Genomic DNA, 26993 nt, shown 5'->3' with positions numbered 1-26993 from the left:
ACTACAACTTTCTACGTGGCGGAGGGAGCAGGGACGGCTCCACACCGGTCACAGCAAAGCTGTGGACGATGCTTGAAATACGGTCTATCAAACTTCACCTTCTTACTGAGGGACGCGAGGGCACGATACGAAATGAAAAAGGTAAACTGCGGAATTATCACAACCAAGTTTGAGCTTGCCCTCCACAATAGCTGCTCACCTGAACAAACCCTCCCAAAACAAACTCAGTTGTCTCCAAAGAGACTATTTTTGAGGTTGACTGATGAGTCTAAAATGCCTGTAGTGTGTGAGTGTGTGTGTCACTCTGCTCTGGTGTATAAATGAGTGAATGAAAGCAGGAATTTCGCTGTGGTGTACGTATCTAGCGCTGTAACTCACCTTGGGTAAATGTATCAGCTAAATACTATTCAGTAATCATGTACACGGCTTTGGAGAAACACGTCGGCCATATGAGTAAATGTCAATCTAAGCGCGACTGCCGTTTTTTTCCAGGCGAAGCCGCCTTTTCCTCGGACGCAGCTTTTCTCCTAATCTCCTAACTGGCGCCCATTGTTGTGCAGGATGTTGATGTCCGCAGATATGAATGACCTTGTCCAGCCGGGGTCAGACTTCTCACCTGCTTTGGTGGAGGTGGAGCCCCGCTCCCGCAGTCCTTTTGTTGGGAACAGCCATTGCCCAGAATTCCAATATTTGTCTTCAGCGGCTGGCAATCTTCTCCCTTTGTGGACCACCAGCTCGGCTCTGCCTTCACCGTCCATCTACAGCTCACGCGCCCCGCCGATTCCACACTCTGCGTGTCCCTTAATTAAAATAAATCATGGCCAATGAATGCACGAGTCTAAAGTATTGTGAGACGCATCTAATTTGAGGTACAATGCTTTTCAAAGTAGTATATTGTGCTTCTGTTATTACACATATTTTCAGCATCATAGGCGGAGATTTTGAAAATTTCCCTGGTAGACAAAGAAAAAAATCAACCAAACCTCTTTGCTGTAGCACTGTTGTGGGAAAGTTCCTTTAAATTGAGCTACTAGGTTCCATCTCTGATCTATTACATAAAACTGACATGAAGTTCACACACAATCCGCTAAATCTTTTTTGATACTGCAATATTAGAGCCACTGTTGATGTAACCTTAATTCATCGAATAGGTCACCGTTTCGCTCTTACAAGAAATCTCCACTCTTAACATAAATTCCTTCATAAGGTCCTTGTGCATGAGAACAGATTTTTACCCACATCGCAAATAATTGTTTTACTTGAATAACAAAATCTGTCGTACTTCATAGGATCTCTTCGCTTGTATCATTAATACCTCGTGTGTTCAATCGCAAGGCACCGCAGTGGAGCAGCATGTAGCGCTCGTCCCTCACGGCACCCGCGCCATGCGATATAACGTAGGTTCAATCCGCGTTCGGTCTGTGTGCAGTTTCTATGTCCTTCCTGTTATCTTGTGGGTTTCCTTCAAGTGCTCTGGTTTCCTCCCGTTGTCCAAATAGCAGAACTGGTGATTCCAAATTGCCCATAGTGTGTATATGTGGGAGTGAATGAGTGTGTGTGATTGCCTTGCAATAGACTGGTCTCCCATCCAGAGTGTATCCTGTTTCACACCCTATTCTTCCAGGTTAGCCTCTGGACCACCACAACCCTGTGGTGGGTAATAAATGGTTGGATCATACAACTGTAAGACAGCTGTCACTTAATTAACTGGCCTGTACACTGTAATACTGTACATGGGGTGTGAACAGCAGCAGGCCCATATACAGAACCCCCCATATCAAGGAGGAAGAAACAGTGAGGCTTTTCCTTTTGCCTCCCTTGCATGACAAGCAGACTTGTAACACTGGCACAGCGACTAGCGCAAGATGGTGACACGGTGACACAGCAAGTAGCACTGTTGTCTCACAGTGCCTGGCTGGTGCGAGAGGACGTGGGTTCGATCCCTGCTCAGTCTGTGTGGGGTTTGCATGTTCTCCTGTGTCTTTGTGGGTTTCCTCTGGGTGCTCTGGTTTCCTCCCACAGTCCAAAGATGTGCTGTTCAGGTTCACCTGTAGTGTGTAAGTGACAGAGAGTGTGTTCCACTGATGTATGGATGAGTGACACAGTGCAAGTCACCTTGTGAATAAGGTGTGTGGGCCAGTAACACTACATAGAGTTCATTGAAAGTTGCTTTGGAGAAAAGCATCTGCTAAATAAATAAATGTAAATGTTATCCATCATCCTGAGCGGTAGACCGGAGTTTCTAGTCAGTTCCCAGAGTGCGTTTTGTAGGCCAGATCTGGGCTTTGTGTCCTCAACCTGCTCTCCTCGAGCACAACGCATAAAGGCATCACTGACATTCCTGCATGATCGACAGTTTCTCCGCCACGTCTAGCTGCCTCTCCGTGGGTGGAAGATGTCTCTCAATGACCCAGATCAGCCGTCTACCTTCATGTCCGACACACGTACGGGATCGGAAATAATGACAAAGGAGCCAGAGCAACAAGAGCTAAAACTTCATTCATTAAATGCAGCATAACCTTCACCAAATGTCCTGGATAAACTTCTGTCTATACCAAATAGCGTGGCTGAGGGGTTTATAGCAGTGCGACAGCGCAGGCATGAACATATACATTCCCACAGTTCAGCTGCAATTCTGTTACCAGTCCGCACACAGCGAGCCTAACTGTCATCTTATAAAGAAAAGAAATGCAAATATTTTCTAAAGACGCCCCTACGGGCATTGCTATGCTTTCCATATCTTATGTACACTATTTACTTTCTGAATTCAAATAGTATTAATAATGTTTAGTTATAATTATAATTATTATAATAATATTGCTTATGTTTATTTAGACTGGGAAAAAACTATGACAACCAGAAGCCTGCTGTTTCAGAATGGCAAAACCTTAAAGGTCATTAAAAGTCAGGCTATATTTCTTCCTCTCTGAAGTGACCCACGTTCCTTACTTTCGGCTAATAAAAAGAAGCCGGGCTTGTTGAGTAAGCGGTTACTGAAAAGGAAGGATCCCTGCGTCCCCTTTGGTGCTCCTCCGCTTCTTTCGCAGCGGACCTGAGCGCGATCGCCCGTCCCACACGGGCCTGCCCAGCGCCAAGCGCCAAGCGCCACCTCTGAGTCACCGCTCTTGAGGTGTAACGGCGATAGGAAAACCAGTCGGGTTTCATTTGCGCCGTGGGCATCAGGCTGGGTGCGGCCGCTCTGGCATCGCGTTCCTCGCACGGTTCGACCGACATGCCCTGCGACTGGTCGCGCCCACGGTCCAGCAGCGACAGCACGGCACGACTCCGCTTGTGTTGAAACATACACTTGGGCGGGTACTGTCCAGACTTGACAGCATGTCAAAGGAACCAGCGAGCACATTCTGTCCACTCCGCCTCTTTTCTGATTATTCAGAAAATAATGTGAAGAAACTCCTACTAGTTGCCGGCCAGACTTGCACTTTTGCTTCACTGCAGCAATGTGTGTGAAGCGCTGTGATTAATATATGGGGTAATACAGCAGGATCCCCTTCTGAGCTGAATGAATCCTTAACCGCTATGCCACCCCATGCCCTTTTTGACCCTACGGCAAGCAGCCGCCCCCCATGACTGTGGGACCAAAGCCTGGCAGTTAACCCTGGCAATCTGTTCACATATTCATGGTGCATACTGACAGAATGCTCTTGGTATTGGTATTGCATAAACTGTGCTAGAAAATATTGACAGAAGAGCAGTTAATAAAAATAAATGGACATTGAAAATCCAGCAGTGTGAGTGAAAGCTCATTACGTCACTCTCTTTTTTCTCTTACCAGTTAGCGTTCAGCTGCCCACATGACAAAAATGAACGCGTACACTGTTGCGCTACAGCTGAGGCCAGGCTGGGATTAAATTAAATTCATTCTTCTAAGCCTTGGAATCAGCCATCAAAATGAGCCAAACTCTCAGATTTCCTGTGGTAACCATTTCACAGAGGACCACGGGTTAACCCTTTGCTGGTGTGGTCACACATGCTGTAAAATAGCGCGTTCTCAGGGTGCGCAACAGATAGCGTCCAAATAGCGGTGTGAGAGCAGCAGGGTTCGCTGTGCGTAGAGACACCTCTCTGCTGGAGTAATTCCTCAGTCAGTGCGGCTGGATGACGATGTCTGCAGTTTCTTTGACGAGGACGACGGCCATCGGTAGATCGAAGTAAACGGACGCAGAAGTCAACAGGAATTTCAGCCAACTCCAGCAAACAATTAAAAAAAACTGAACTGACTCATGACTCAACAGCAGGTGGCGCAGCGGTTGGAGCTGCTGCCCGCCACTCAAAGGAGCCCGGGTTCGAGGTGTGGCACCCTTGGCCGAGGTACTTACCAAGTTGATAGAGTAGAATTTATGCCGCCGTATAAATGGGGAAATCATGGTAAGCAGCTGAAAATTCTAAGTTGCCCTAGAGAAAGGATTAGGCTAAATAAAATGTTAAATTAATCGGTTGGATCAACATTTCATACAGCTCAGCGCTGCTCAAAGGTGAACGCAGACCGGAAATCATTTTACCGTGCTACACAGGGTCAATCAGTGGCCAACAGAATGTCAGAGTATTATGAAACGAATGAAATCTTGCCTCCTAAAATGCAGAATAAACAAATATGATCAATCGTTCGAAAGTGTGTGAATATGATCAATCATTCCCCAGTAAGTTTGGTCAGGTCACAGGGTTATTACCATGAGACAGGTTATAACCCTTTCGAGTCTGCAGCCAATATCTTTGATGACCTTTTTTAACCACTTAGATCTTTACCGATGTTTGTTTTACTTTAGTATTTTTTTTCCCGCTGTACTGTTTCTGTGTGAAGAATAAAATTTAATATCTGGGGCTCTGGGAAGGCAGGAGTTCAGAGGAGCCAGCACTCCGCTCCCAGATGCTTTGCATTTGCGCTGCGCTCGGTGAGATAAGCGCAGGGAAACGTGGCCTGCGCTCCCTGGGAACGGGCCTAAGAGATGCCTTGCCTTCGCCGCTCCTCTTGCTCCCAGAACGCAGGGCCTCGGGACACCTGGGGGTCACTTTAGGACACTCCAAACCTGCAGCAGGTACCCAAAGCGGAAAGGGTGTGATAAATGACCCACAGGAAAGGCTGACAATGACACACGTGCAGCAAACAATATGCAACTTCCATTCATGCTTCTCTCCAGAGGAATGTCAAGCTCACAATTGTTTACCCATTTATACAGCTGGGTACTGTTAGTGGAGCAATTCAGGATAAATATCTTGCACAAGGGTTTTACAGCTGGAGATCAAACCTGCAACCTTTGGGTCTAGAAGCAGAAGCTCTAACCACTACACTACTAGCTATCTACTTCTGGATTCTTAAAAAATTTACTTAAAAGGCAAAAAATGTTTCTTCTTCTTCAGAAATCAAAGACGCTACCAAGAAATGAGGCTGAGTGCCTAGTGGTTACAGCTTCTGCCTTTGGGCTCAGAGGTTACAGTTTTGAATCCTTCCCCTCCAGCTGTAGTACCCCTGAGCGAGGTACTTACCATGAATTACTCCAGTAAAACCATCCAGCTATATAAATGGTAAATAATTGTAAGTACAGACTGAATTGCTGAAACTCTATAATAAGCCTTATAATAAGCAAGGGTCTGAAAACTCACCTTTTCTAGACTCACTTTGCCCAAGATCTCTCCAGCTCATGTATGGTGTAAATATTCATGCACCGTAACTTCATGATCATCCCCAGATAAGCCTACAGTCGCTACTGCTGTATTGTATGTAAATCATGTGTGTACCTTATAAAATATATATATTTGTAGGAGAGTATCAGGATTCTATCCTGCGTTTTACGCAGTGCACCTACTCGAGCGATGAACATCGGTGCTTCAAGTGGAAAGAAAACTAGGTTTACTTAAGAATCACATGTCTGCAGCTCTCTTTCTCCTAATGTAATGCACAAAATTGTATTTCTCCGAGATGTACGTCGCTTTGGAGAAAAGCGTCTGCTAAATGAATAATTTATGTAAATGTAAGTAGCTTAACACTAAGTCACACAGGAAAACAGCGTCAGGTAAAGGAATACATTTAATAAGGCAAAATGCTCATTAGCATTACATGAAGGGACAGTGAGCTGCTTTGTAAAATATTAAACGAAAATGTTGCGTTTCGCATTTCAGCGATAATGCGTTTCAAACGGGCGCACAGCGACCTCTAGTGGCGAAGATGCGAATTACTTTGAGACGCTGTTAGCGGCAGCGCAGCGCAGCGCAGCGCAGCCCCTGGCACGCGCACAGACCCCCCCCCCCCCGCGCTGCTTCTAAATCTAGTTTTGATCTCTGGACTGCACTAAACAAGATACCTTTAAATGAGACTTTTAAAAATAGATTGGAATTATTTTGAACTTGGATTGCGTATGGTGTATATTAATTAAAAAAAATACTGTGTTCAAAACAGATGTAGAGACTGGAAGAATTACAAAGTTAAAAATAACAAAAGTGCAAATTAAATCAGAATAATCAACAGTGAATTTCACTTCCCGGAAAAGTTATATTTCCTGAAAATACTGCTCATGGTGCTAATTTAACCAGTAAAGCACGGGGGAAAGAAACATAACTGCATATAGTTCTCTTGGAATAGGAGTTCATCTGTTCCTGACTACATTAATACTGAAATCCTGACTTTAAAATAGTGGGAGAAAGGGAGGGTCATCAACGCCACAACCTCCTGTTTAATAACAGCTTGTGGCAACGTTCAATGTTTAGCCACTTTTTTTTTTTTTTTTTTTTTTTTTTAAAAACCATTTGCAATCAGAAGCATGTGGTTGGGGGGGGTGTCAGCCTGGCAAATACACCAGTCCACCACAGCAAAACCACAGACAAAGGGCAATTTAGAGCTCACAGATTAATCTGAAACACTCATGTTTGGACCATGGGAGGAAACCCATATCCCACCGCCTGAGAGAACACCCTTGAACAAGGAACTCACCTGCACTGATTCGGTAAAAATTACCTACTTGTATAAATGGGTAAGGCAGTTGAGAGAAATGCAGGACATTGAATAACTACTGTACTCAAGTCAAATGTGACACGAAGAACAGTAATAGGGTTCTACAGGGCTTTGTATCATGGTACCGCAATAACACAAAAAAACTACTGAATACATCCCCCCCCTCCAATATTCCAATCCTGACCATTCAAAGTGAACAGCCACATGTGCTCATAATACCTGTACTGTCCCACTGTCTACCACCCTCAGCCTGCAGCTTGTGGCATTGTTACATAACCCAAAAACATGCAGGCATTTTCAGCAAGTGTGATGAGACCACATTTGCATAAATTTCTTCCTACAAATTTCAGGAAACGTTTATACAAGGCAAACACTTTGGACGCTCACCGGCATTTTCAGCTTTTTGTACATTTTGCATTTATTAAGGAAAAGCAGAATTACTACAAATTACAAATGACACTAACAGCAAATCGCATCAGTTTTCAAAGCAGGTATAATGAATATTAAATGTTATCATACAAGATCTCATTCAAGTATTTTACATTCCCATTTTCTCTATTTGCATTTTTTTTTTTTTTTTTTTAAGTTGAACATTTGAATGGTTTGTGAACTAACAATGTACTGGATCAAATACAATAATCTTATTGATATGGCTTTATGGAATTTTTGCTCTTCTGTCTCCATGCAGGACCTCTGCCAGCCATGAGTGTACAGTGATTAATTGTACCATGTTTGCCTTCGTCAGCGCACTGCAGGCTCGCATACACGTACATCCGAGAAAGTGAGGTGCGAGGTCCGCAGGGAAAAGCTTCAACCCTCGTGCAGGTGCCCAGGGCCCATCCCTGCAGCGTGCAGCCAGGAGACACGGCATCTCCAACAGCCTCCTGAAGGACGTCTCCCTCAGCCAAGCACACGAGCATCATCATCCACCCTCACACAGGAGTATGGGCTCAGAGTTTCAAGAAAGTCTTCCATAAATTCATTTAATGCACACCATCTCCCACCACAAAAGGTCGAACTTCTAAACCCAAAAAACAAGACCCTTTCAAGGGATGTTTTCCAACATGACAAGATCATTACATGCAGGGCAGTTTGTTCACAATATTCGCCATGAGAGGAGTCACCCACAACACTTCAACTTTGGCTCAAATGAATAAAATGGAAAGCCAAACTGCCCTTACGTGATCATGTCTGCACAGCTGTCGTGAACATCAGCGGCACCTCAAAAGTGCCTGTTTGACAGAACCTCCGTATAAGCTGTGAAGCTTGAGTGTTGGGCTCACAGGAAAGGGAAAGCATCTGTCCCACAGCTTTTCATTTTTAAAAAAAATCCTACAGTCACAAGAAAGGAGCTGAGAGGTTACACAGAATTTAAACAGCCAATAATTAAGTCTCAGCAGCCGTTATGGTAAACAGGTGGTGAGTGTAGTGAGGGAGCTTTTCCTCTTTAAGATCACATGTCATGAGACGTCCACGTGTGGTTCAGGTCAATGTCCGGCTGCATGGTCCTCTTTCCAGGAAGAAGATTCTTTCATAGCACCAGCAACTTAAGGTGTACTGTGGTCTCTCTTTCAAGTATTTAGAAATTGCAACACCAGTCACTGTAGTTCAGCGATAAAAGCAGGCTGCCCCTGCGGGTACCAGTGAGGCCAAAACATGAGCTACTACCAACACAAAGGACAGATTTGTAACAGGTCAGACTGGAAGACAAGATGGAGTAGCTGTGGCTGCGGGGGGGGTTCCCCATTGGAACATAAGATTTTTTTTGCATATGGCAAATTTAAATGCTGTACAACAATATTAAAAGGTCAGAGGCATATATGAAGCAAATAAGAGTAAATAAGGCAACTTTCCTCTAATCCTGCTCAATATGAGACTTATTTCTTCATTTTCTCCTGTATATATCCCCCCCTGAGCTTTTTTTTTTTCCAGCCAGCCCCAAAACAGTGACGTACACAACGTTCAAACAGTCTCCCCAAAAAAAAAAAAAAAAAAAAAAAAAAAAAAAAAAAAAAAATTTCTGGTCAATTATGAGGAAGGATAATGTCTTCAAGCCAGAAATAACAGGGTGGGGAAGAAGAGAAAAAAAATGACATTTTAAAACAGCTAGGTTTTCAAAACCCCAGCAGTCCAAAAATGAAAAAAACTTAAGAATAAATGACGTGATTGAGAATAAATGAAAATAATGATACCCTCAGCCTTTCAGTAGTCATTCAGTCCTTACTCTACAATAAAATGACATTTAAAAACAAAGTCTTTAAAAGGAAGAGCCCCAACTGGCAATCACAAGCATTACAAATGATTTCCTTGGACCCCCCCAGCGGCTGAAACAAAGACTGAAGTGGAAATGTTATTAGGGCAGCCGGCCCTGCCAGGGTTACTTCTGTGGCTTGGTCTCACTTGATAGGGTTCTCAGGCCTGTAGCTTTGGCATTAGCTTTGGGGGGGCCCTGTGGGGTTGGAGCCACACTTGAGCTTGACTGGACAGTAAGTCTGTTGGAAGGTTGGGAGGCATGGTGTCGCCGTCCCTCGCCACTTGACGGGTGTCTCTTCCGGCCTCCGTCCTCCATTGGGGGCTACAAGAAGAACAGGCAGTATTCTAATAGCTAAAACAAGCATCTCACCAACACAACCTTAGCACAGGTTACAAAATCCTGGCTTAAACATCTATGTTCAGGTGAAAGTAGGATTTGCACATTAATGACTTGAACTACACTCAAATTACAAATGCTTTTCAGGCTTCTTGTGGATACAAAAGATCAGAATAAACGCTAGAGATGGGTTCACATGATGCCTGTCTCCACCTGGACTGCCATGTGACTGGATGGAAGCCTTAGAGATGCCACCATCTTCATTAACTTCATGTTCTTAACTGCTGTGCTGCCCCCACCAACAAGTGTCATTGTTGACTTTCTTGGCAGTATCAAGTTACGAGCTTTATGAGGTATTGACACTAAGAAACCTGCCTTGTGTTATCACAACAAGTATCAAGTATTGGCATCCTTGTTTAATCAGGTGATATTTGGGGTTTTGGGGCTACTCTTCAAATTAATAGTAACGTGAGTGTCGTTTACACAAATCTTGCATTTCCCAGAATTACACTATCATACAGCAGGTATAGATATATTGTTATAGAAGGGGGCTGCAAAATTTTACATTTAAAAACAGTTTAGAAAAACTAGTTTACTCATACTTACATCAACTCTAAAATCTTCAAGTCGTTTGAATTTGCTTAAGTACTCCTGCAGTTTAGGATCAATTGTGAGGTTTTTGGCTTTGGAGTACTTAAGGAAAGCCCAAAATTTCTCCAATCCATACAGCTGCCCTATAAAGACATAAATAAACCAGTTTGAAGCTTTAAATTGAGCGGCTCAAAGAACAATTAAACAGATAATTGCTTTAAATTATAGAAATCTCACCAGCTTCATAATCCTTAATGGTCTCCTCCTGAAAGTCCTTAAAAATATCTGGCCTAAATTTCTTCTCCAGTCCATAACTGTAGTACCTGAAGAGACACTCCAGACCATACCTATTGCAAACAAACATGTACAGGTGCCCATTCACGTCCAGGAATCTGCAAATACGTAAGCATTTGAGGCATGACTGATATTTACCTGTAGCCTTCTTTCCCGTCTTCCACTGCCAGCTGTCGGAATTCCTCATACATCTTCCTGTTGAAGTTATCCCGTAAGAAGAAGGACCAAAAGCGGAAGAGTGTGTTCATTTCCTGTGACTGACCAATGCCCAGTCGTTTGCGCTCTGTTGTGAGAGGAGAACAGGTAAAATGGTTAACGTTCCCAGACAAGAGTGGCGGCACAAGGAAATCTGACTGGAGGAGAACAGGAAACACAAACCATTAAGGCAACGCCGTCTGTACTTGTGGTAGACGTGTTGCGTGAAACCGTTCTCCTTGAGTAGCTCATGGGAAGGATGTTGGAACTTGGGGAAGGATTGTGGTGTACAGCCGTAGTTTCCTAGTGCTGGAGTCCCTTCTGAGGGGCTTGCATTTGAGCTGACGGAACATAATTGATTGATAAGCATCTAGATTCTTCCCCATAGCCATTTACTATTTATACAAGTGGTGTCAATTTTATTTCAGTAAGAATTTAGACCAGCAAATGTAGTCAAGCAACTGCAAATGGTACACATCAACATACAATGAAACCTGATCTGAACTTGTGGTACAGCTGTCAATGATGTGTCACTATAGACAGTGTTCATAGGAGAACAGACACCTTAACCAATCTACTTTTAGTATCACTATACATTTAGTATGTGCCATTTCATACTCTCCAACAGTACTGCGTGTCTAAAATGCTAACGGTAATGGAAAGACGATTATGATGACAAAAGAAAACAGTTGAACAATGTGAGAAAATTGTAAATGCAGTTATTTTGCACATTTGCAAGTTACACAGACACTGAACACATACCCATTATGCTCAAATCTGAGGAATTACTGTCTTGCCATTCATGTTCTGCAGTCTCCAATTAACTATGAAAAAGCTTTCCAATCATCTTACACCACACGTACAGAAGACATGAGTATTTCCTTCAGTCCACCACGAGGGGGCGCTAACTTCGAACAGTCAAGAGCGCAGGCTTGGGAGTACAGTTGCACCTCTTGCTATGAGCAAAAATGAACTCCATTTCTACTTGTTCCCATTAGTTGAGAGCAAATTGCATTCAGAAGTACACTGCCTTCACTGCAGCAGCTTCTAGGGGTTTACATTCCTCTCAGGTACTCCTGAGTATCTCGAATGTTGAAAATGTGAGATTAATCAGTCAACAATTGTCATACAAATACGGGTTTGTAGACAGTGCATTTTGAATAATTTAAAAATTTGTTTTAATACAGCTCAAAATGAAACACTCTACAAAACAAAAAAGCTTATTAGTAAAGAAAACTGATGGACATCTGTTCTAAGCTTTTACTAATTGTGCAGATTATGTTGAATGCAGTCTAGCTGAAAAACATTGGAAGTGTTTTTGCACTGCTATAGTACTGTGCATTTTCAATCTGTGGTTGTGTATATAGTGCATTATTTTCAGTCATTTTAAAACAAGTTTTAAATTTCATGAAGTTTTAAAGTTCATAAAAAAAATAAGTACTGGACTAATGTACTGACTTCATGTTGGGGGGGCGTATCCTGTCTTTTGTGTTTTTTGCAGGGTGGGCTGTAGACCCTGCATCCCTGAACTGGATTAGCAGCCTTTGACAACAGATGGAAATGTTTTCAGTTTCTACAGAATCTAATCCCTTCAAAAGGTGGAAGGATGTACCATTTAGTTTTTACTGAGTGTAATATAGAAAGGAAAGCTTAAGTTACAAGCAAATCAAGTTAAGACTTTTGGTTCCAGTTGTGTTTGTAAGTTGAGTGTCCAATGGACAGGACCAACACTACAGTGTGAGCAAAAACCATGCGTGTAGAGTTCAGGAGCAATTTTCTCACCTGACAGAAGTTGTGCGGGACCGGTGTTCCCGGGAGTCCATCACCCAGCCCACATGGTACTCCACGGGAGGGTTTGAGCTGTGTCGGGTCTTCCTCTTGCGTGGTGTCTGAGGGACAGGACACCATCAGAATATTTTGGGTAGAAGACACTTATGTACGTGTGAGCGAGGATACTGCACTCCAGCTTACCTTGTTATCGACAGGCCGCCCATCCTTTACCACTGGATAAAAACGAGGTGTCTGGGTAGGGTCCTTCAGGCGAGGGGTACGAGGTGTGCGGGGGGTTCGCGCATTGCGGTAGTTGGGCGAGTCTGGCACAGTGGCAGGGAGGGATCGAGCTATGGAGGAGGGTTCTGGTGCACCAAAGAGTTTGTTAGCCAAAGCATCCGTGGGGACTGTTTTTTAAAAAAAACAAAAAAAAAAAAAGCAGCAATTAAGTTCAAGACTTACAACAATTGCAGAGAAATTCCCCATTTAATTTGTTCAGTGACTCATTTACTGAACAGTTAAGGTGAACATGGCAATTCAGCTTTAATTAATAAAGCTAAAATGCTACATTATCTGGTGCATTTTACTATATTCCCAGTCCATAATATGCATCTCAACAAAATGCAGAATTGATGCATGTGTACTAAGGTACTACTGAATTCATTGCAAAATGTTTCACAAGAAGTATTGCTAAGAGTATTTCACAAACAATGCAAGAATATCCATGTTTATGGCATAGTAAACACCAAAACATGGGAGAAATATGACACCTTGTAGAAAGTGGTGCTACTGCATCCACTTCTAACAGGTGGACAGTGTTATTCAAATCCTCTGTGCACAAGATAGTCTTTCTCTACCATATTAAAGCAATGCATTCCAGGAAAACCCTTATTACGGTGAATTCTCATAACTCAATCATTAGTTCCAGTGAAAAAACCTGTGTTCCTGAGCCCCCAAAATTATACCCATTTCTGCTAAAATATCACCCACTCACAAAAACGGGAAGTTTCCCTTCATTAAATAGTATATGAATCATTCAACTGATTCGCCGCTATTGTGTACCGTACACGTAACATGGCTTTCCTCCCATATCCAAAAGCTTCAATTTTCATACACAAAAATTCATAGAACACATTTATAAAAAAATAAATGGTAACTGCTTATAGAAAGCTCACACAAACGAATATGCACAGAATATACATATAAATGAAACCCATCCCATGTCTTCCTGTGTTCTCTTGGGTTTCCTCCCATGGTGCAAAAACATGCATTTCAGGTGAACCAGTGACTAAACCCCCTGCAGTGTGTGCATTAGCTTGCGGCACTGCATAAACTGGTGAATGACTGTTCAGTGTAATGTACTAAGTAACCCGAGATAACGAGGTTGGCTAAATACTGTAGTAATCACTCTACATCACTTTGGAAAAAATAAAGTGAATAGATGTCAACAAGACACTTCATGCTGCACAACTGATTGGAGGAAACAATTTGGAAAGTGAAAACAGGCCCATCTCTGGAGAGGACTACACAGATATAGTAGCACAAGAGACAACCTGCAGATGACACTGCTTACTCTGCTGTGGCCGAGGGGGTCCAGGGGGAACCTCCTGGTTGGGGTCCACAGGTGGTTCAGGGGTTAAGCAGTCAAACTGCTCCTTGCTTATCAGGTGTACCTTTTTGAAATTCTCAACTTCTTGCTGCAAAGACAAAAGGACTCAAGTATTTGAACATTAGGTAACAAGAATTCTTGCTAGTCACACAACATTTGGGGTTCACTGTGGATTGGTGGTTTCATCAAACCAGCTGTCAGGCTAGCATGGTACTACTGTCTCCTGGGGGTCAAAAGGAACTTTTTGTAGTACCATGTTTATAAACATAAGGTCTCAGAAATATCTAGACATTACAACAAGGAAGCAGGCAGTGGAGGACTCACCTTGATTGTGGCATACTCAGGCTCATATGACTCGTCCCAAAGATCCTGCTCATAGTAGTACAGTCCATCATTGATTACTTTTACCAACTCTGAGGTGAGTTTTGCCCGAGAGACATAGTTTCCAGTGCGGTCCCCACCAGGGTGCTTGCGCAAGTAAGGAGGTGTCTGGGTCACAATGAGGATCTTGTTGACATCACGGTCATCAATCTCTCCGTCCGAGTCTTCGTCTGACCAGTCGGTGAATGTGTTTCGGCGGCCGTCCATCTGCTGCATCTCCTCATCAAACATGAAGTCCAACTCCTCAGGCTCGTCTTGATCCTGCGTGGGCTGCCGGGACTCCTCCGTCTTCTACAGTGCAGAGAGCAGATAACTGGTGAGGTGTTCGTCCTGACTTTGGGAGCAGGAGGCTGAAGCATGGTCTACAAGAACCATCTGCAAGTATCTCCAAGTGAGATCAAACCTTAGGCTTTCCTGGTGATGGGCGGGGCCTCTTCTTCACCTCAATCCATGAATCTGAGTCCAGGTCAGGCAGGCTGGCTGACAACCCCTTGGGCATGCTCTTTAGATTGCTCTCCTCGCTCTTGGACTGCACTGGAGCCGAGACCCTCGGAGACCCTGGCGCAGACTCAGTCAATTACACAAGGGGGCCCACAAGCTCCATCCACTTGGCACCAATAGACTTATTCCCCACATGAACCCAGAATTTCCTCCAAAACAGGAAAAAAGGTGTCATGACAGGTTGTGACTAATGGTTTATGGGAGGTTCACCTGCATGCTGTTCAGCTGCTTGGCGAGGAATGAACTCAGGGCAGTTGATGAGCTGGGAAAAGTCTGTCTGGTTATGGTCTGACACAGACAGGCTGGGCAGTGGCCACTTCTCTGGTTCCATCCGTGGACGGATCCTCATGTCGATTATTTCGACCTCCTTGCTGTCTTTCAATGCCTGAAAATATTTCCGCAACAATGTCTTACAAGACACGTAAGATCAAGGCCAGAGTGTGCACAGTAACTATATTAATACAAAGACTGATAAGTTGCTCAAAATTTGGAACATATAAAATTTATAGTCATGCTGTTTGAAAGACCTTAACTATGTTTAAACCTTTATATAAATATATGGTATAGATTGGCCAGTTTAAGAAGTGAGTTCTTTAACAGTAGCAATGGCACTGAAAAGTGCTGTTTGGCATTCTGAAAAGGTGCTGACCTCAAGGATTAGGCTGAGGTCTGTGGTCAGGGCTTGTACACGGTGAAAGCTGGCAATTAGGGCAATAGGTAAAAAGCCGTTTTGATCCATCTTCCTTCGCAAGAAAAAGTCCCTTTCCAGGTTGTCAATGCTGAAGTAGTATTCTCTACAGGAACACAAAGTCAGAATTTCAAAACATGTAATATGCAAACCCAGTTAATTACATTTAGTTATTAATTTAGCTAATGCTTTTCTCCAAAGCCACTTGCAAATATTTACACATTTTTACAGCTGGGTAATTTTACTGAGCAACTGAAGAATTAAGTACCTTGCTCAAGGGTACTACAGCTAGGGATGGGATTCGAATCTGCAACCTTTCAGCCCAGAGGCAGCAGCTCTACCCACCCCACACAAGCAGCTGTCCCCCAAAGTGACCAACTTTACCTTTAGGATAAACAGTGATACCTTCAAATGCTTTTTGTATGTACTTACATTTGTCTCTTGATGTAGTCCTTAAGAAGCTCTTGATCAACTGTATACAGATCGGTGTTGCTCATGTTGTCATAGTAATAGGTGACTGTATTATTGAACCTTTGGCTATATATTCCACCTTTCCCATCATAGGGATTAAAGCCATATGGATATTCATAGTGCCCTAAGAGAAGAAAAATATTTAATTTAGAACCACTTATAACTGTAGACAAGCCATGCCACCATGCCAAATAAAAAAATGACCATTTGTTAACTTGAGGTGGGTTTTTTTTTTTTTTTTTTTTAAAAAAAACCATTTCAAACCAGGCATCTGCAAAGGAACCATGAACAGTATGTAGGAAGCACTAATACAGCAAACACTGGAAATGAGGAAATGTGGGTGAGAAGGAAGAAGTTTTGTCTCAACCTTGAACCTTTATTCTACCCATTTGATTGAAAGCTATCAGCTCATGGCATTTCTGCAAGATTGCACACCAAACTTGCTGCTGAAAGATGTTGCCCCATATCCTGCCTCCTTTCACATCCCACGGACAAGCTCTAGCTATCAAACAGCTCCATCACTATGGATCGCAGCACTGGGAAGAGCAGAAAGTAGTGACTAAGAGCCATGCCTACATTTATTCCTTTAGCTGACCCTTTTCTCCAAAGCAACTTGCAATGTTAAGGTTACAATTATTACAGTTACAAGCTCACAATTATTTACCCATTTATACAGCTGGGTAACTTTACTGAAGCAGTTTACAGTAAGTACTTTGCTCAAGGGTACTACAGCTGGAGGTGGGAATCAAACCTGCAACCTTTCAATCCAAAGGCAGTAACGCTAACCACTATGCTACCAGCTATGCCTATCAATTTGTTCAACACCTATTCGAAGAGTACTAGTGCGGCTATTTTGTTACTGGATAAGGATATTATGTTTGCAGGTTACAGGGAGAGCAGTACATTCTACACTCACTGCAGAAAATGCACACTTCCAAAGCTCATCTTTCTCGGGTGGGAAAGGAAACCCACTCCAGGCACATACCTCGACTTCCGCCCCTGCCCCGTCCTCGACCACGTCCCCTGCCCCGACCACGTCCTCTGAAGCCCCCACGGAAAGGAGTTCCCTCACTCTTCACGCTGGATACTTCATCGTGGTCATCCCGCCACTCTCGCTCATACTTCCCACTGTGCCAGTCTGCAACCAGACCCCCCCCAAAAAAAGGAAAAAAAAAAAAAGGCATCACTAGTTAACACCAGAACCAAAGCGCCCAACTTTAATCTACTAGTCTTCAAATTTCCATAAATAAAACAGAGTTGGACGGCACTTCTGCGGATCCATATTGTCTGGAAAAAGACCCCAAAATGACTTGCCTTTCAGGTCATTCCTGTGGCTTGACGGTAACCTCTTAGGTTCATTCTGGCGGGTGTTATTCCTGGAGGCAGAGCGCTCTCTAGGACCCTCAGTGTTGGCATCAATCATTAGTGGAACCCATTTGTGCTTGTTTCCTGAAGTAGGGAATAGGAACCTGCACTTAACTTCCAATGCCAGGACAGCTTTTTCAGTTTTATTCTAAAGTGATCGACATCAGTATTAGACAGACTGTAGGAGGCACTATCCAAAAATTTCATAGCTTCATACATTTTCTACTCAGTCAGTTGGAAGGATGATTAATCCTCACACATTTTGTCCTGTAGTTGTACCACTGGCCTGCTGGCTTTCATGTTACATTAGTCAAAACTACCACATTAAACTCAGTTAAGCAAGATATTTACTGTGGCCAAACCTAAACATTAAACACTGGGGCAAATGCAATGTATACATAGCATATGATCATTTAAACAAAACTGTACAAAGTGACAAGTACTCCAGAGCACTTGCAGACTCTTTTTAAAGCCCATTCTGAGAAATATCCAGAAGAGATGAGACATAATAAGCATGAGATAGCTTGACCAATACTCACCTTTCTTTCTCTGGTTTGATTTGTGGGATTCTTCATCTCCGTTTTTTTCTTCGGTGGAGTCATCGGACTTGGACTTTTGATTCTCCTTGCTTTCCTCGTCTCGCTTCTCTTTTGATTCCCTCTTATTTACGCTCTTCTTTGGCGCCTGTAACATTTCAAAAAATGCATACTGATGCTACATGGATATGAACTGTAAAACTTTCCCCAGAGACATCTTATCAAAAACAAGTAACTAGTAAACAGCTTATTTTCATACAAAAGTTTACCTTTTCAAAACAAAAAAGGAAAACAAATATTTGCACAAGAGGCTGAGTGCCCTCCCACCCCACACATTGCTGTGTATTCTTCTGCACAGAGAGCAAAGGTAGCAGAGTCAACATTTATGTCAACATTCAATACTTAAAACACTGTAGCCCAATTAAATAAAGTTTTGTCTATGACACTAAGTAGCATGGCTAACTGCAGTCATGTTTTCACAATTTGCAATGTGCATTGTAACGCTACGCTAAGAAACAGGATTGAGTGTGTACACATTTAAATATACCGCACATCAACCATTTACCACACTGATCAATTGACATGCTGACTATGGACTTGCTGCCTGCCAAAACTTTTGCCTCAACACTAAAATAGCAGCACTGGTCCTGATGGGGGGGCTCCCTAAAAGGTCTTCTGGGCTACATATCCATCTCTGGTTATTCCTGGCCTTGCCTTGATCTGAACTGCATCAAGTGGCACATTCTCTTCTATTAAAAAAGTGGAATTGAGATTTAAAAAAATCTTTACTTGCATTATTGATCTGCTTTACAGAAGTTTTAATGCAAAGCAAGGTGTTCAGCCCATTTATATAAGTGGAAATCTGGAATTGTTTCAGTAAAAATTAAGTGCCATGATCAAGAGCATAAGCCCAATTCTGTAACAGATAAGAAGTTAAATTTCTTTACTAAATGGTACTAAAATAAGCAATTGTTCCAGAGCTTGGATTATCTTTACCAGAACTGCTAATACAAAAGGGTAACCTTCAAGGTGGATTCAATCAGTTTAAATGGAGCCTGCCCAGACAGCATTCAAATAGCATGAAGGAAGATTAAAATAAGAATCCTGAACAAGTACTTCACATTTAACCCTACCATGGCAACATAGATGAGTATTAGACTCCTGTGTTGATCATCTTGGCAAAAGCAGCACCAAAGCTATTGTTCACCAGTGGTTTCCACTTGCATCAGCAGTTGCCATCAGCTTACCTGCATGTCCTTAGTTGCAATCTCGCCTGGGGTTGGCCAGCTGTTGGCATCCACAAAGTCTCCCGCCTGAAAGTGGTAGGAAGACTAAGTGTTGCTTCCTTAGGTCAACAGTATACATTTCCAAGAAGAGAATAAAGACAGGTAATCTGTGGGAGAGGAGATCGAAGCCATACCTTTCCTCCTCTCCGTGGCCGAGGGTTTCCTGCTCTCACTACCTTTGCTGGCATTGACAGCTCTGGGGAAATCAAAACCAAAAGACTTACAGGACCATGAATGAACACCCACATTAGTTTAATATCTTCTACCATGCAAAAAATGTTATTCTTTACAGTGCACTTATTTTTCAGTAACATTTACAGAAAATAGCGTGAACAGAACATCGTGGGAAAACAAGGACAATCAGCATTTTCTAAAATGGACTCAAATATAATGAACATATTAAGAGGTTAAAACACTTTCAGTAAGAACCGGGCACAAGTTTATTAAAAATAAAATTCTGTTGGACAAACATATTTATAGCCAAGGGCTTTTCAGAGAAACCAGGAAAAGCCTCTGGTTTCAGCTGACAAGACTCCATTGCAATGACACATTACTGGACCTGAAAACTACAAAAAGAGCCATGACTGAGCAGTTACACACAGGGCAAGACCACAAACCATATTACAGTTTCTTAAAACATGTAAAGGACACTAGGCAGTATGAGCTGAGGCCAGTAATTAAGGCAAAACACCTTCAGCTTTCACTTTTTTAACTTGCATATGAATTTGGAGCAACACATAACTTTAGTCTCCAACAAATTTACTTGTGTGGGGGAGATGCAAAAAACCTAATGTTTCACACCACAGTAAGGCTGAGGTTCATACAGTGTCCTGTGAGCCTTTAAAGTGCCATAAAAGGCATTGCAGTCAAGTTCCCATGCTCTGGCTTTAATGTATTTTTATTACTTAACATTAATACCACCCAAGGTAGAATTGAACCAACCTGTCTGCACAGCAGAGTGAACCACTATTTCAAACCGATTTCTGGAAACCAGCTATTCAGTAAATACAAACAGTATTTTGTTGGTAACTAGTATTGTGGACATTTTTTTTTTTTTTTTTTTAATGCTTTAATGTCCCAAGTTCTTTTCCATTTCTAGCAACTTAACATCATTTCAGTTCAACCAGCAAATCTAATTAACCACAATTCAGGAAAAAGCAGCTGCATTTCTGGTTTAACAGTGGACACCAACATATACATCATGTTGTGGAGGAATATACTATGGTTTTATAATTTCCATTTCCAGGCTGCATTTCAGAAATTACATAGTCTGATTTGAAAAACTGTCACAAGCACACCGTAAACAGATTTTATAGAACAAATAGTGATTTAGCCAAGTTTGCGGGCCTCAGAAGGGCCAGAGTGCTCCTCACGCTGACAACTTCTCTCTCTCCTCTCTCTCACACACAAAGATCTGTAGGACTCAAACCAAAAACCACCAAGAAAGCTGCATTGTACAGATCTTAGAAAGGCTTGTTGTCACAACAGAGATGGCTGCCCATTTGTTATCCTGGGCAAGCACACCATATTCCTCAGATTGAACAGAAAAATAATCAATCATTCAGAAGATGTCATGTGCTATAAAGTTAGATGCAATCTCTTAATAGGACAACTTATGTCATTTAAGCGGACAAGTAACCTTTCTAATGGCAAACAAAGAATGTAACCAAATTAATCAATAAAACATTGAATTATCCTCCTTACAGCGCTCCTTTTTAACATGTCACTGTTTTAAGTTGCAAAAGCACTAAATGGATGCACATGTTTCCTCTGCAAGTGCCACAAGGCAATGTTTACATTGCATTATACTTACATATTTATATTTACATTTTACACATGCTAGGATGTAAGGCAATCTTACAAGCACTTGCCCATATGAACAAATCTACACTTCAGTGGCATTTTTTTTCTCTACAAAAACCCACATGAATTGTATAAGATATGAAGAGGGGAGGGGGAAAAAAAAAAAAACCTTAATTCACAAAATTATGGTGATGCGCATTTGATCACAATGACAGCTACAGTTACATCCTTAAGTACCAAGAAAGGGCTATGCAATATACCGAAGTCTATTAATGAGAGGCACTGCAAAGATTGGTGCTTGACACCGGTGAACATCTCCTGAAGGTTTCAAACTCAATATAAACAGTCACATGATTCACATCTATAGCAGAGCAAAAATGCTCAGACCCCTTACTTTTCACATCATTTCATGGGCCTTGCCCAACTCCCGTGTTCTAGGGGTGTAACTGCTAAAGATAAGGGTGGGAGTCAAACCAGCTCAAACAACAAGACTGATAGCAAGTAGCTTCTGCAAGCTATACAAAAACACCAGTGGATGTCTTCCATGTGTTTACACTCATATAACATTCATTTTCACACTGGAAAACCATATGATGAAAGTGAAAAATCTGAAAAAGAACCAAACTTTAAGAATAACTATGACAAAATGCTAAGTATTGTAACTAACCAGATAGTGGCAAATATTTTGAACTTATTTGATGAAAAGCAAACATCCCCACAAGGGAGCAGGCAGCGTAGTGGTTAGAGCTGCCACCTTTCACTGGCACAAACTAGGTTTGAATCTCACCTCAGTTTCCTTGTGCAAGGTAAATTACCCAGCTGTAAAAAGGGGTAAATAGCCTAAAATAAGTTTACCTGATGGATAAACTTATTTTAGATTAAAAATATGTATTGGGAATAATTTACAGTATACTTCACAGCACACACAGATTTTACACATAAAAAAGCATCTTAGGAAGTCTTACTACATTTTTAATACTACAAATCTGCAATGCGTAAGCTTGGGTCGCAGCAAAGCCACGTCTGGCCACAGAGTTTTGTGTTACATCATCATCATGACGATAAGTACGTATCAAGATTTTTGAATTGCTGAGCAGAAGCTACTCGGTAGCTACTAAGCAGCAGATGTGTGAAGGAACAATCACCTAAATAGTCATGCAATTCTGGCCTCCCCAGTGACATTGAAAAGACCCTTATTCAAAAGATGGACCAATCAATTAAGCTTTATACCTAAAATATGCATAACTTGGATAGTTATCCTACACTGGACCTGAGTCACCCACAAATGATTGGACACTCATCATTCAAAAAAAAACGCACCACTAATATTTGCCAATAAAAAAAAACTATCAATTCCTTCACAAGTGAAGGTTTTTACTTTTATACAATAAATCATACCATGAAGAATGACTGCAATTAACTCTGTAGGTGACAGAGTTAACTCCAATACCTTAACTGGCATGCACTAACTGTGCCTTTAAAATTCATGTGCTTATCAAGCAGAGGGTGAAGGTGCATGTGTCACAGCATCAACATTCACAAACTCTGTGAATTTAAAGAGAAACATGTCTGAACTAGACAAAATCTATAGATGAATTCTGTCACCAGAGGCCAAACTAACAAGAACATCTCAATACAGACTAACAATGGACCATGCAAAGCTAGGAGACTGCCAAAACAGAAAGTTTAAATATACTTTCCTAAAACACTGGTGTCCTTTCCCTACTTGGGACCAGCGGCAATACTTCCTTTTAAAGTCAGCTCATGAACAGGTAAGAATTCCATTATGTGAAGTCTGTTTCAAGGGCATGCAACATTCTGCATAAGTTTTTGTCCAAGGTAGAAAAATATTTTTTGACCCTTTTTATAGGTGTACAACTCACATTGCCACCCTACTGAGAAGATTAAATGTGGTTACCTGCAGCAGTCCTTCACTGAAGTTTCCTACCATTCCTAGCATCATTTGAACAGCATCGTGATCAAATTCAAACAAAATGAACCTGCACGATCACCTTGAGAAAGTTAATGGTCTACAGACATCTTGCTTCTAGATTGCCAATATCTCCTCTTTCCCAATCTTTGGAGTATCTGAAGAAAAACTGAATATCTCCAAGATCTGCTAGTTTGCCCCCTCTCCAGATTTAGGACCATGCTGTTCCTTGTTTCAGTTCTTCGCTAGTGGCACTCAGGTGTGTACATTCCGAGTCCAAGATCAATGCCAAATATTGCTTACCATTTTACTGGCATTAAATTTTTGGTTCTAGGATGACAAAAGTTAGTGCACAATTGTAAAATCAGTGTTGGATGGTTTAAAACTGCACATCCTGAGAAATTATATCTTCGTGTTTTGGTCTCAGACCAGACAAAACTCCAAAGTGTGATTTACCTTCTGTACCAGCTCATGAATTGCACCCAATAGCCTAAGAGTTGTCATTTCAATCATTAAAGACCAGAGAATACAAAGGTTAATTAAAATCCATTTGAATAAGCAATGGAGGAGACAGAATAATCTACAGTTTTGAGATTTGATCTGTGTGCAAGTTAAAAATTCTCAGAATTAAAACAAACAGCACAATCAACAATTATTTTAATCAGTTTCATTGGGTCAGCAATTGCATTAAATCCCACTACACAGTTTTGGGAATAATTACCAATAGGTGACTTGCAATGCTTACAGGAACTGCTTTCAGACATATGATCAGAACAAGGATAAAAAAAACCCTGAAGATTCATTCTCTAAACAGTATTCTTCATGTCAGAGAATGAAATATTTGATATCTTCAAAACACAAAACCAACAGGCCAGTCATGTTCAAGAAAATCTTACAGACAAGATACGGGTTTATCAAGAAAACTAAACAGCTGTTGCGTCCACCTGCTAAGCTGCAACACCTGTAACTGAGCTCACTAGGAAAACAAGTACAAGTCAAGTTTTCACACAGTCAGCAGACTGGCAAAAGAACCCATCACCCAGATCCATCCTTCATGTTATTGTTGCCAGATCATATATGGCAGCTGTGTCCACCACGGTGTCATAAATTCACTTGCACAAAAAAAAGTTGTGCAATGGAAACTTTAAGCTTCTACCTAATACTTTTGTCAACGTCAAGATCATTCACCTATACAGCAGTGTGTCAAGCCAGGCAGGAGCTCGAACTGAGAACCTTCGGATTACCTTGCCAGAAACAGCCCTAACCAGTACGCCACCTGCCGGCCTCACGTAACTCATGCGGTGACAGCGGGATGCAGGAGTCCAGCCGGCCAGGGTCCCCACCGCATGCGGGACCCTCACGCGCCTCCTGTCTTATTCATCCATCCATCCATCCATCCATTCATCACTGTGCCACACCTTCCATGGACCATGGCATGTGCAACAGGACCGTGCGCAATCACACTGATCCAGCGCGGAGTGCCCTGGACGCCAGCGGCCAGGCACACGTAGCTCGCCCCCCCACTTCCCAAAATAGTGGCAGGCCTCGGGTCTATATTTAGCGAAGGTGCAGTAAATAGCCGGCAGTGCGGCCGACTGGCTGCTAGCTGGTTAATCATGGCTTCATAACTCGTTAACTCACCAAATAATCCAGTCGGACAGGAGGGTCAGGGTGCCGTAAGTACTTTGCCCCATCGTGCCCATTGGGAGCGACCTGAGTCATAGCGCGCCGGCGGGACCCCGCAGCCAGAGCAAGCCCCTCCCCGACGGGAGCCGGGCCTCCGCGGCACTGAGCGAGGGTGTGGGAGACGCCCGAAGACACTCACCGTGCGCCGCCTGGCCGTTCACACTGACCACCGCCGCCCCTGCGCTCACGTTCCGCGTCCACGGGTTCACCTTGGGTGGGGGAGCCGCCGTCACGGTCACCTCCTTCTTGTCGCATTTGACGTCCCCGTCGCCCCGGGCGCCGGGCTCCTTGTCGGCCTCCTCCTTCCCCCGGCCGCTGCTCTCGTCCTTCTCCGCCTTTGAGGGGGAGCCTCCCCGGTGCGAGCCCTCTCCCACAGCCGCCCCCTCGGCCCCCGCAGCCGTCGCCTTTGCCCCTTTCTCCACACTGCCGCCGTCTCCTTGGCCGTTCCTCCTCTTGCTCGTGTGGCCGCGCTCCTCCTGCTTGACCAGAGCGCCCCCGGGCAGCACCGTCTCCACCTGAGTGGCCATTTCTCCCCCCGTTTCTCCTGGGACCGCTGGCGGTCTCGCTGGCTCAGCGCGAGCTACGCTCGTCACCCCCAAACAGCTCGACCGCGCTAGGCAAACAAAAAAACGCGTTCTGTCCGGCGACACGACTACTTTTCCGCTTCTTCCCACTCCACCCCTGGACTAAGCACACTTCAGCGTAACACGCAAAGCTGCGAGTTTATATTAAAACATAAAAAGCAACCTCGTAGTACTCCCCTTTCTTAAAAATTGTTTAATCTTGCACACTGAGTGATCTCCTCTACGGCCGGAGTAGCAATATGGAAGATCACCACGCGACGGCCGAGGGGGCGCGCACGCACGCTAGAACTGAGGGAGCACGTAGAGAGGATGCGCGTCCCCGCGGTGCGAGCTGATGACGGTGAGTTTTGCAGGCGGACGTGAACGAACAGCTGAGCACGTGTGTGCGCACGCGTCACACAACTTACTTTCAAATTAGTGTGCACGCGCGTCCGAGACGCGCTCGCGAGGGAACATAAAGGCGGTTCTCAGTCTGCGTCCAACTGCCTTAACTGCCCTTGAATGAATAAAAGAAAAATAGCGCATCGTGTGATGAGTTGATTAGTTTGCATTCCTGTCATGTGGTGTCAGATGGACGCGAGCAGGTGTAAAATGTACAGTACTTCCTGTATTTGACCCGTCACTGAAACCTTAACTTAATTAAACCCTTAACATCAATGTCATGTAAGAAAGTGGTACCTCGCTTTGGAGGAGACTGCTCACTGTCATGTAAATCATAAATGTCTGGTCATACTCAGTACAGTACTAGCTCAAATCTGTTTATATTATTTTACTCACTGACTTTTCAGACGCTGAATTCCGCAGTCCTCATCTTTACCGCGAGTTGAATTGTACTTTTTTTCAGTCACTTGCTCGGTCATAAAACTTGTATTTTATTTACTTTTTTAAAGGTTTACAAACTAGGCTTACTTTTTTTTACCTGACGCTTTTTTTTTTTTTTTTGCCTGACGACGTACATCACAATAAACAGGACTGAAAAACCCTTTCACCAAACAGACGAATAAATTGCGATTCATATCGACCGAAACCGTTCATCACAGAAGGAATTATCCGAATTTCTGTTCAGTTGTCCGAAAATAAATAAAATATCTCAGCTGGCTTTAATGCGCTTGTGCTGGACGTCCAGTAATGTGGAGACACAAGATCAGTGACATACAGACAAGTGCTTTTCCACAACTTCTTGAGCCAGCAACTTTTATTGAGGTACCCTAAATTAGCTAAACGTATATGAACATGTCCATTTCTTCTGTTTTTAGCCTATCAAAATAATATATTACAAGATTTTTTTTGAGCAATGGTAACATTAAAATTTAATCATTATTAATGTAGCCTCTGATAACAATTAGACATTTATTGTGCCCTTGAGAGGAGTCACCCAATGTTGAAACCTGCTCCTCAGTGGTCCAGAGTCCCTCCTGGAGACACAGAGCACCAGGCCCAGCTTGGTTATGCCCTGGATGACACACCAACCCATTGCAGAGGACTGTCTCGATAATTTACATTGTTATTGGCCTATCGGGGTGTTTAATTATCCGGAGTAAATCCTTGTAAGTAGATTTACATTCCAAGATCCTCTGGAGAAAAGCATAAGCTAAATAAGTAAATGTAAACGCAGTTAAACATGAGCACAGTACTCGGTGATTTTCCGGAAATACGTCAAGTGTCCCGTGCAGAAAAAACCTCAGCCTCCTGCGACGCGCTGAGTGAAGCAGTGTAGATTACATATGCATAGAAATATGGTGCCTTTAA

At 42.9% G+C, this 26993-nt stretch overlaps 1 protein-coding gene across 1 annotated transcript; it reads right to left on the bottom strand.

Moving 5' to 3' along the window:
* Positions 1–7389: 7389 nt before the first annotated feature.
* On the bottom strand, positions 7390–25558 carry LOC108929744 (la-related protein 1-like). Its single transcript, XM_018744489.2, has 19 exons — positions 24800–25558; positions 19376–19437; positions 19203–19268; positions 17959–18103; positions 17369–17503; positions 17040–17192; positions 16016–16178; positions 15545–15689; positions 15106–15280; positions 14798–14952; positions 14338–14685; positions 13978–14101; positions 12606–12811; positions 12417–12523; positions 10818–10975; positions 10578–10722; positions 10383–10492; positions 10161–10288; positions 7390–9539 (listed from the first exon to the last, which is right to left on the bottom strand). The coding sequence occupies exons 1-19, from the start codon at positions 25185–25187 to the stop codon at positions 9342–9344; spliced, it is 3111 nt and encodes a 1036-aa protein (XP_018600005.1). The 5' UTR covers positions 25188–25558; the 3' UTR covers positions 7390–9341.
* Between the last annotated feature and the right edge of the window lie 1435 nt (positions 25559–26993).

Source organism: Scleropages formosus, chromosome 13, assembly GCF_900964775.1.
Source record: "Scleropages formosus chromosome 13, fSclFor1.1, whole genome shotgun sequence".
NCBI classification, from domain to species: Eukaryota; Metazoa; Chordata; class Actinopteri; order Osteoglossiformes; family Osteoglossidae; genus Scleropages; species Scleropages formosus.
The sequence above is the reverse complement of the archived record's forward strand: the minus strand, read 5'-3'. Positions and strand labels throughout refer to the sequence as shown.

Bases quoted from the DNA above. Each gene is read 5' to 3' on its own strand.
- LOC108929744 (XM_018744489.2), bottom strand. From the start codon at position 25,187: ATGGCCACTCAGGTGGAGACGGTGCTGCCCGGGGGCGCTCTGGTCAAG. The intron at 19,438-24,799 runs GTGAGTGTCTTC...TGATTTCCCCAG, and splicing joins GAACGGCCAGGCGGCGCACG to AGCTGTCAATGCCAGCAAAG. The intron at 17,504-17,958 runs GTGAGTATTGGT...TCCCTACTTCAG, and splicing joins ATCAAACCAGAGAAAGAAAG to GAAACAAGCACAAATGGGTT.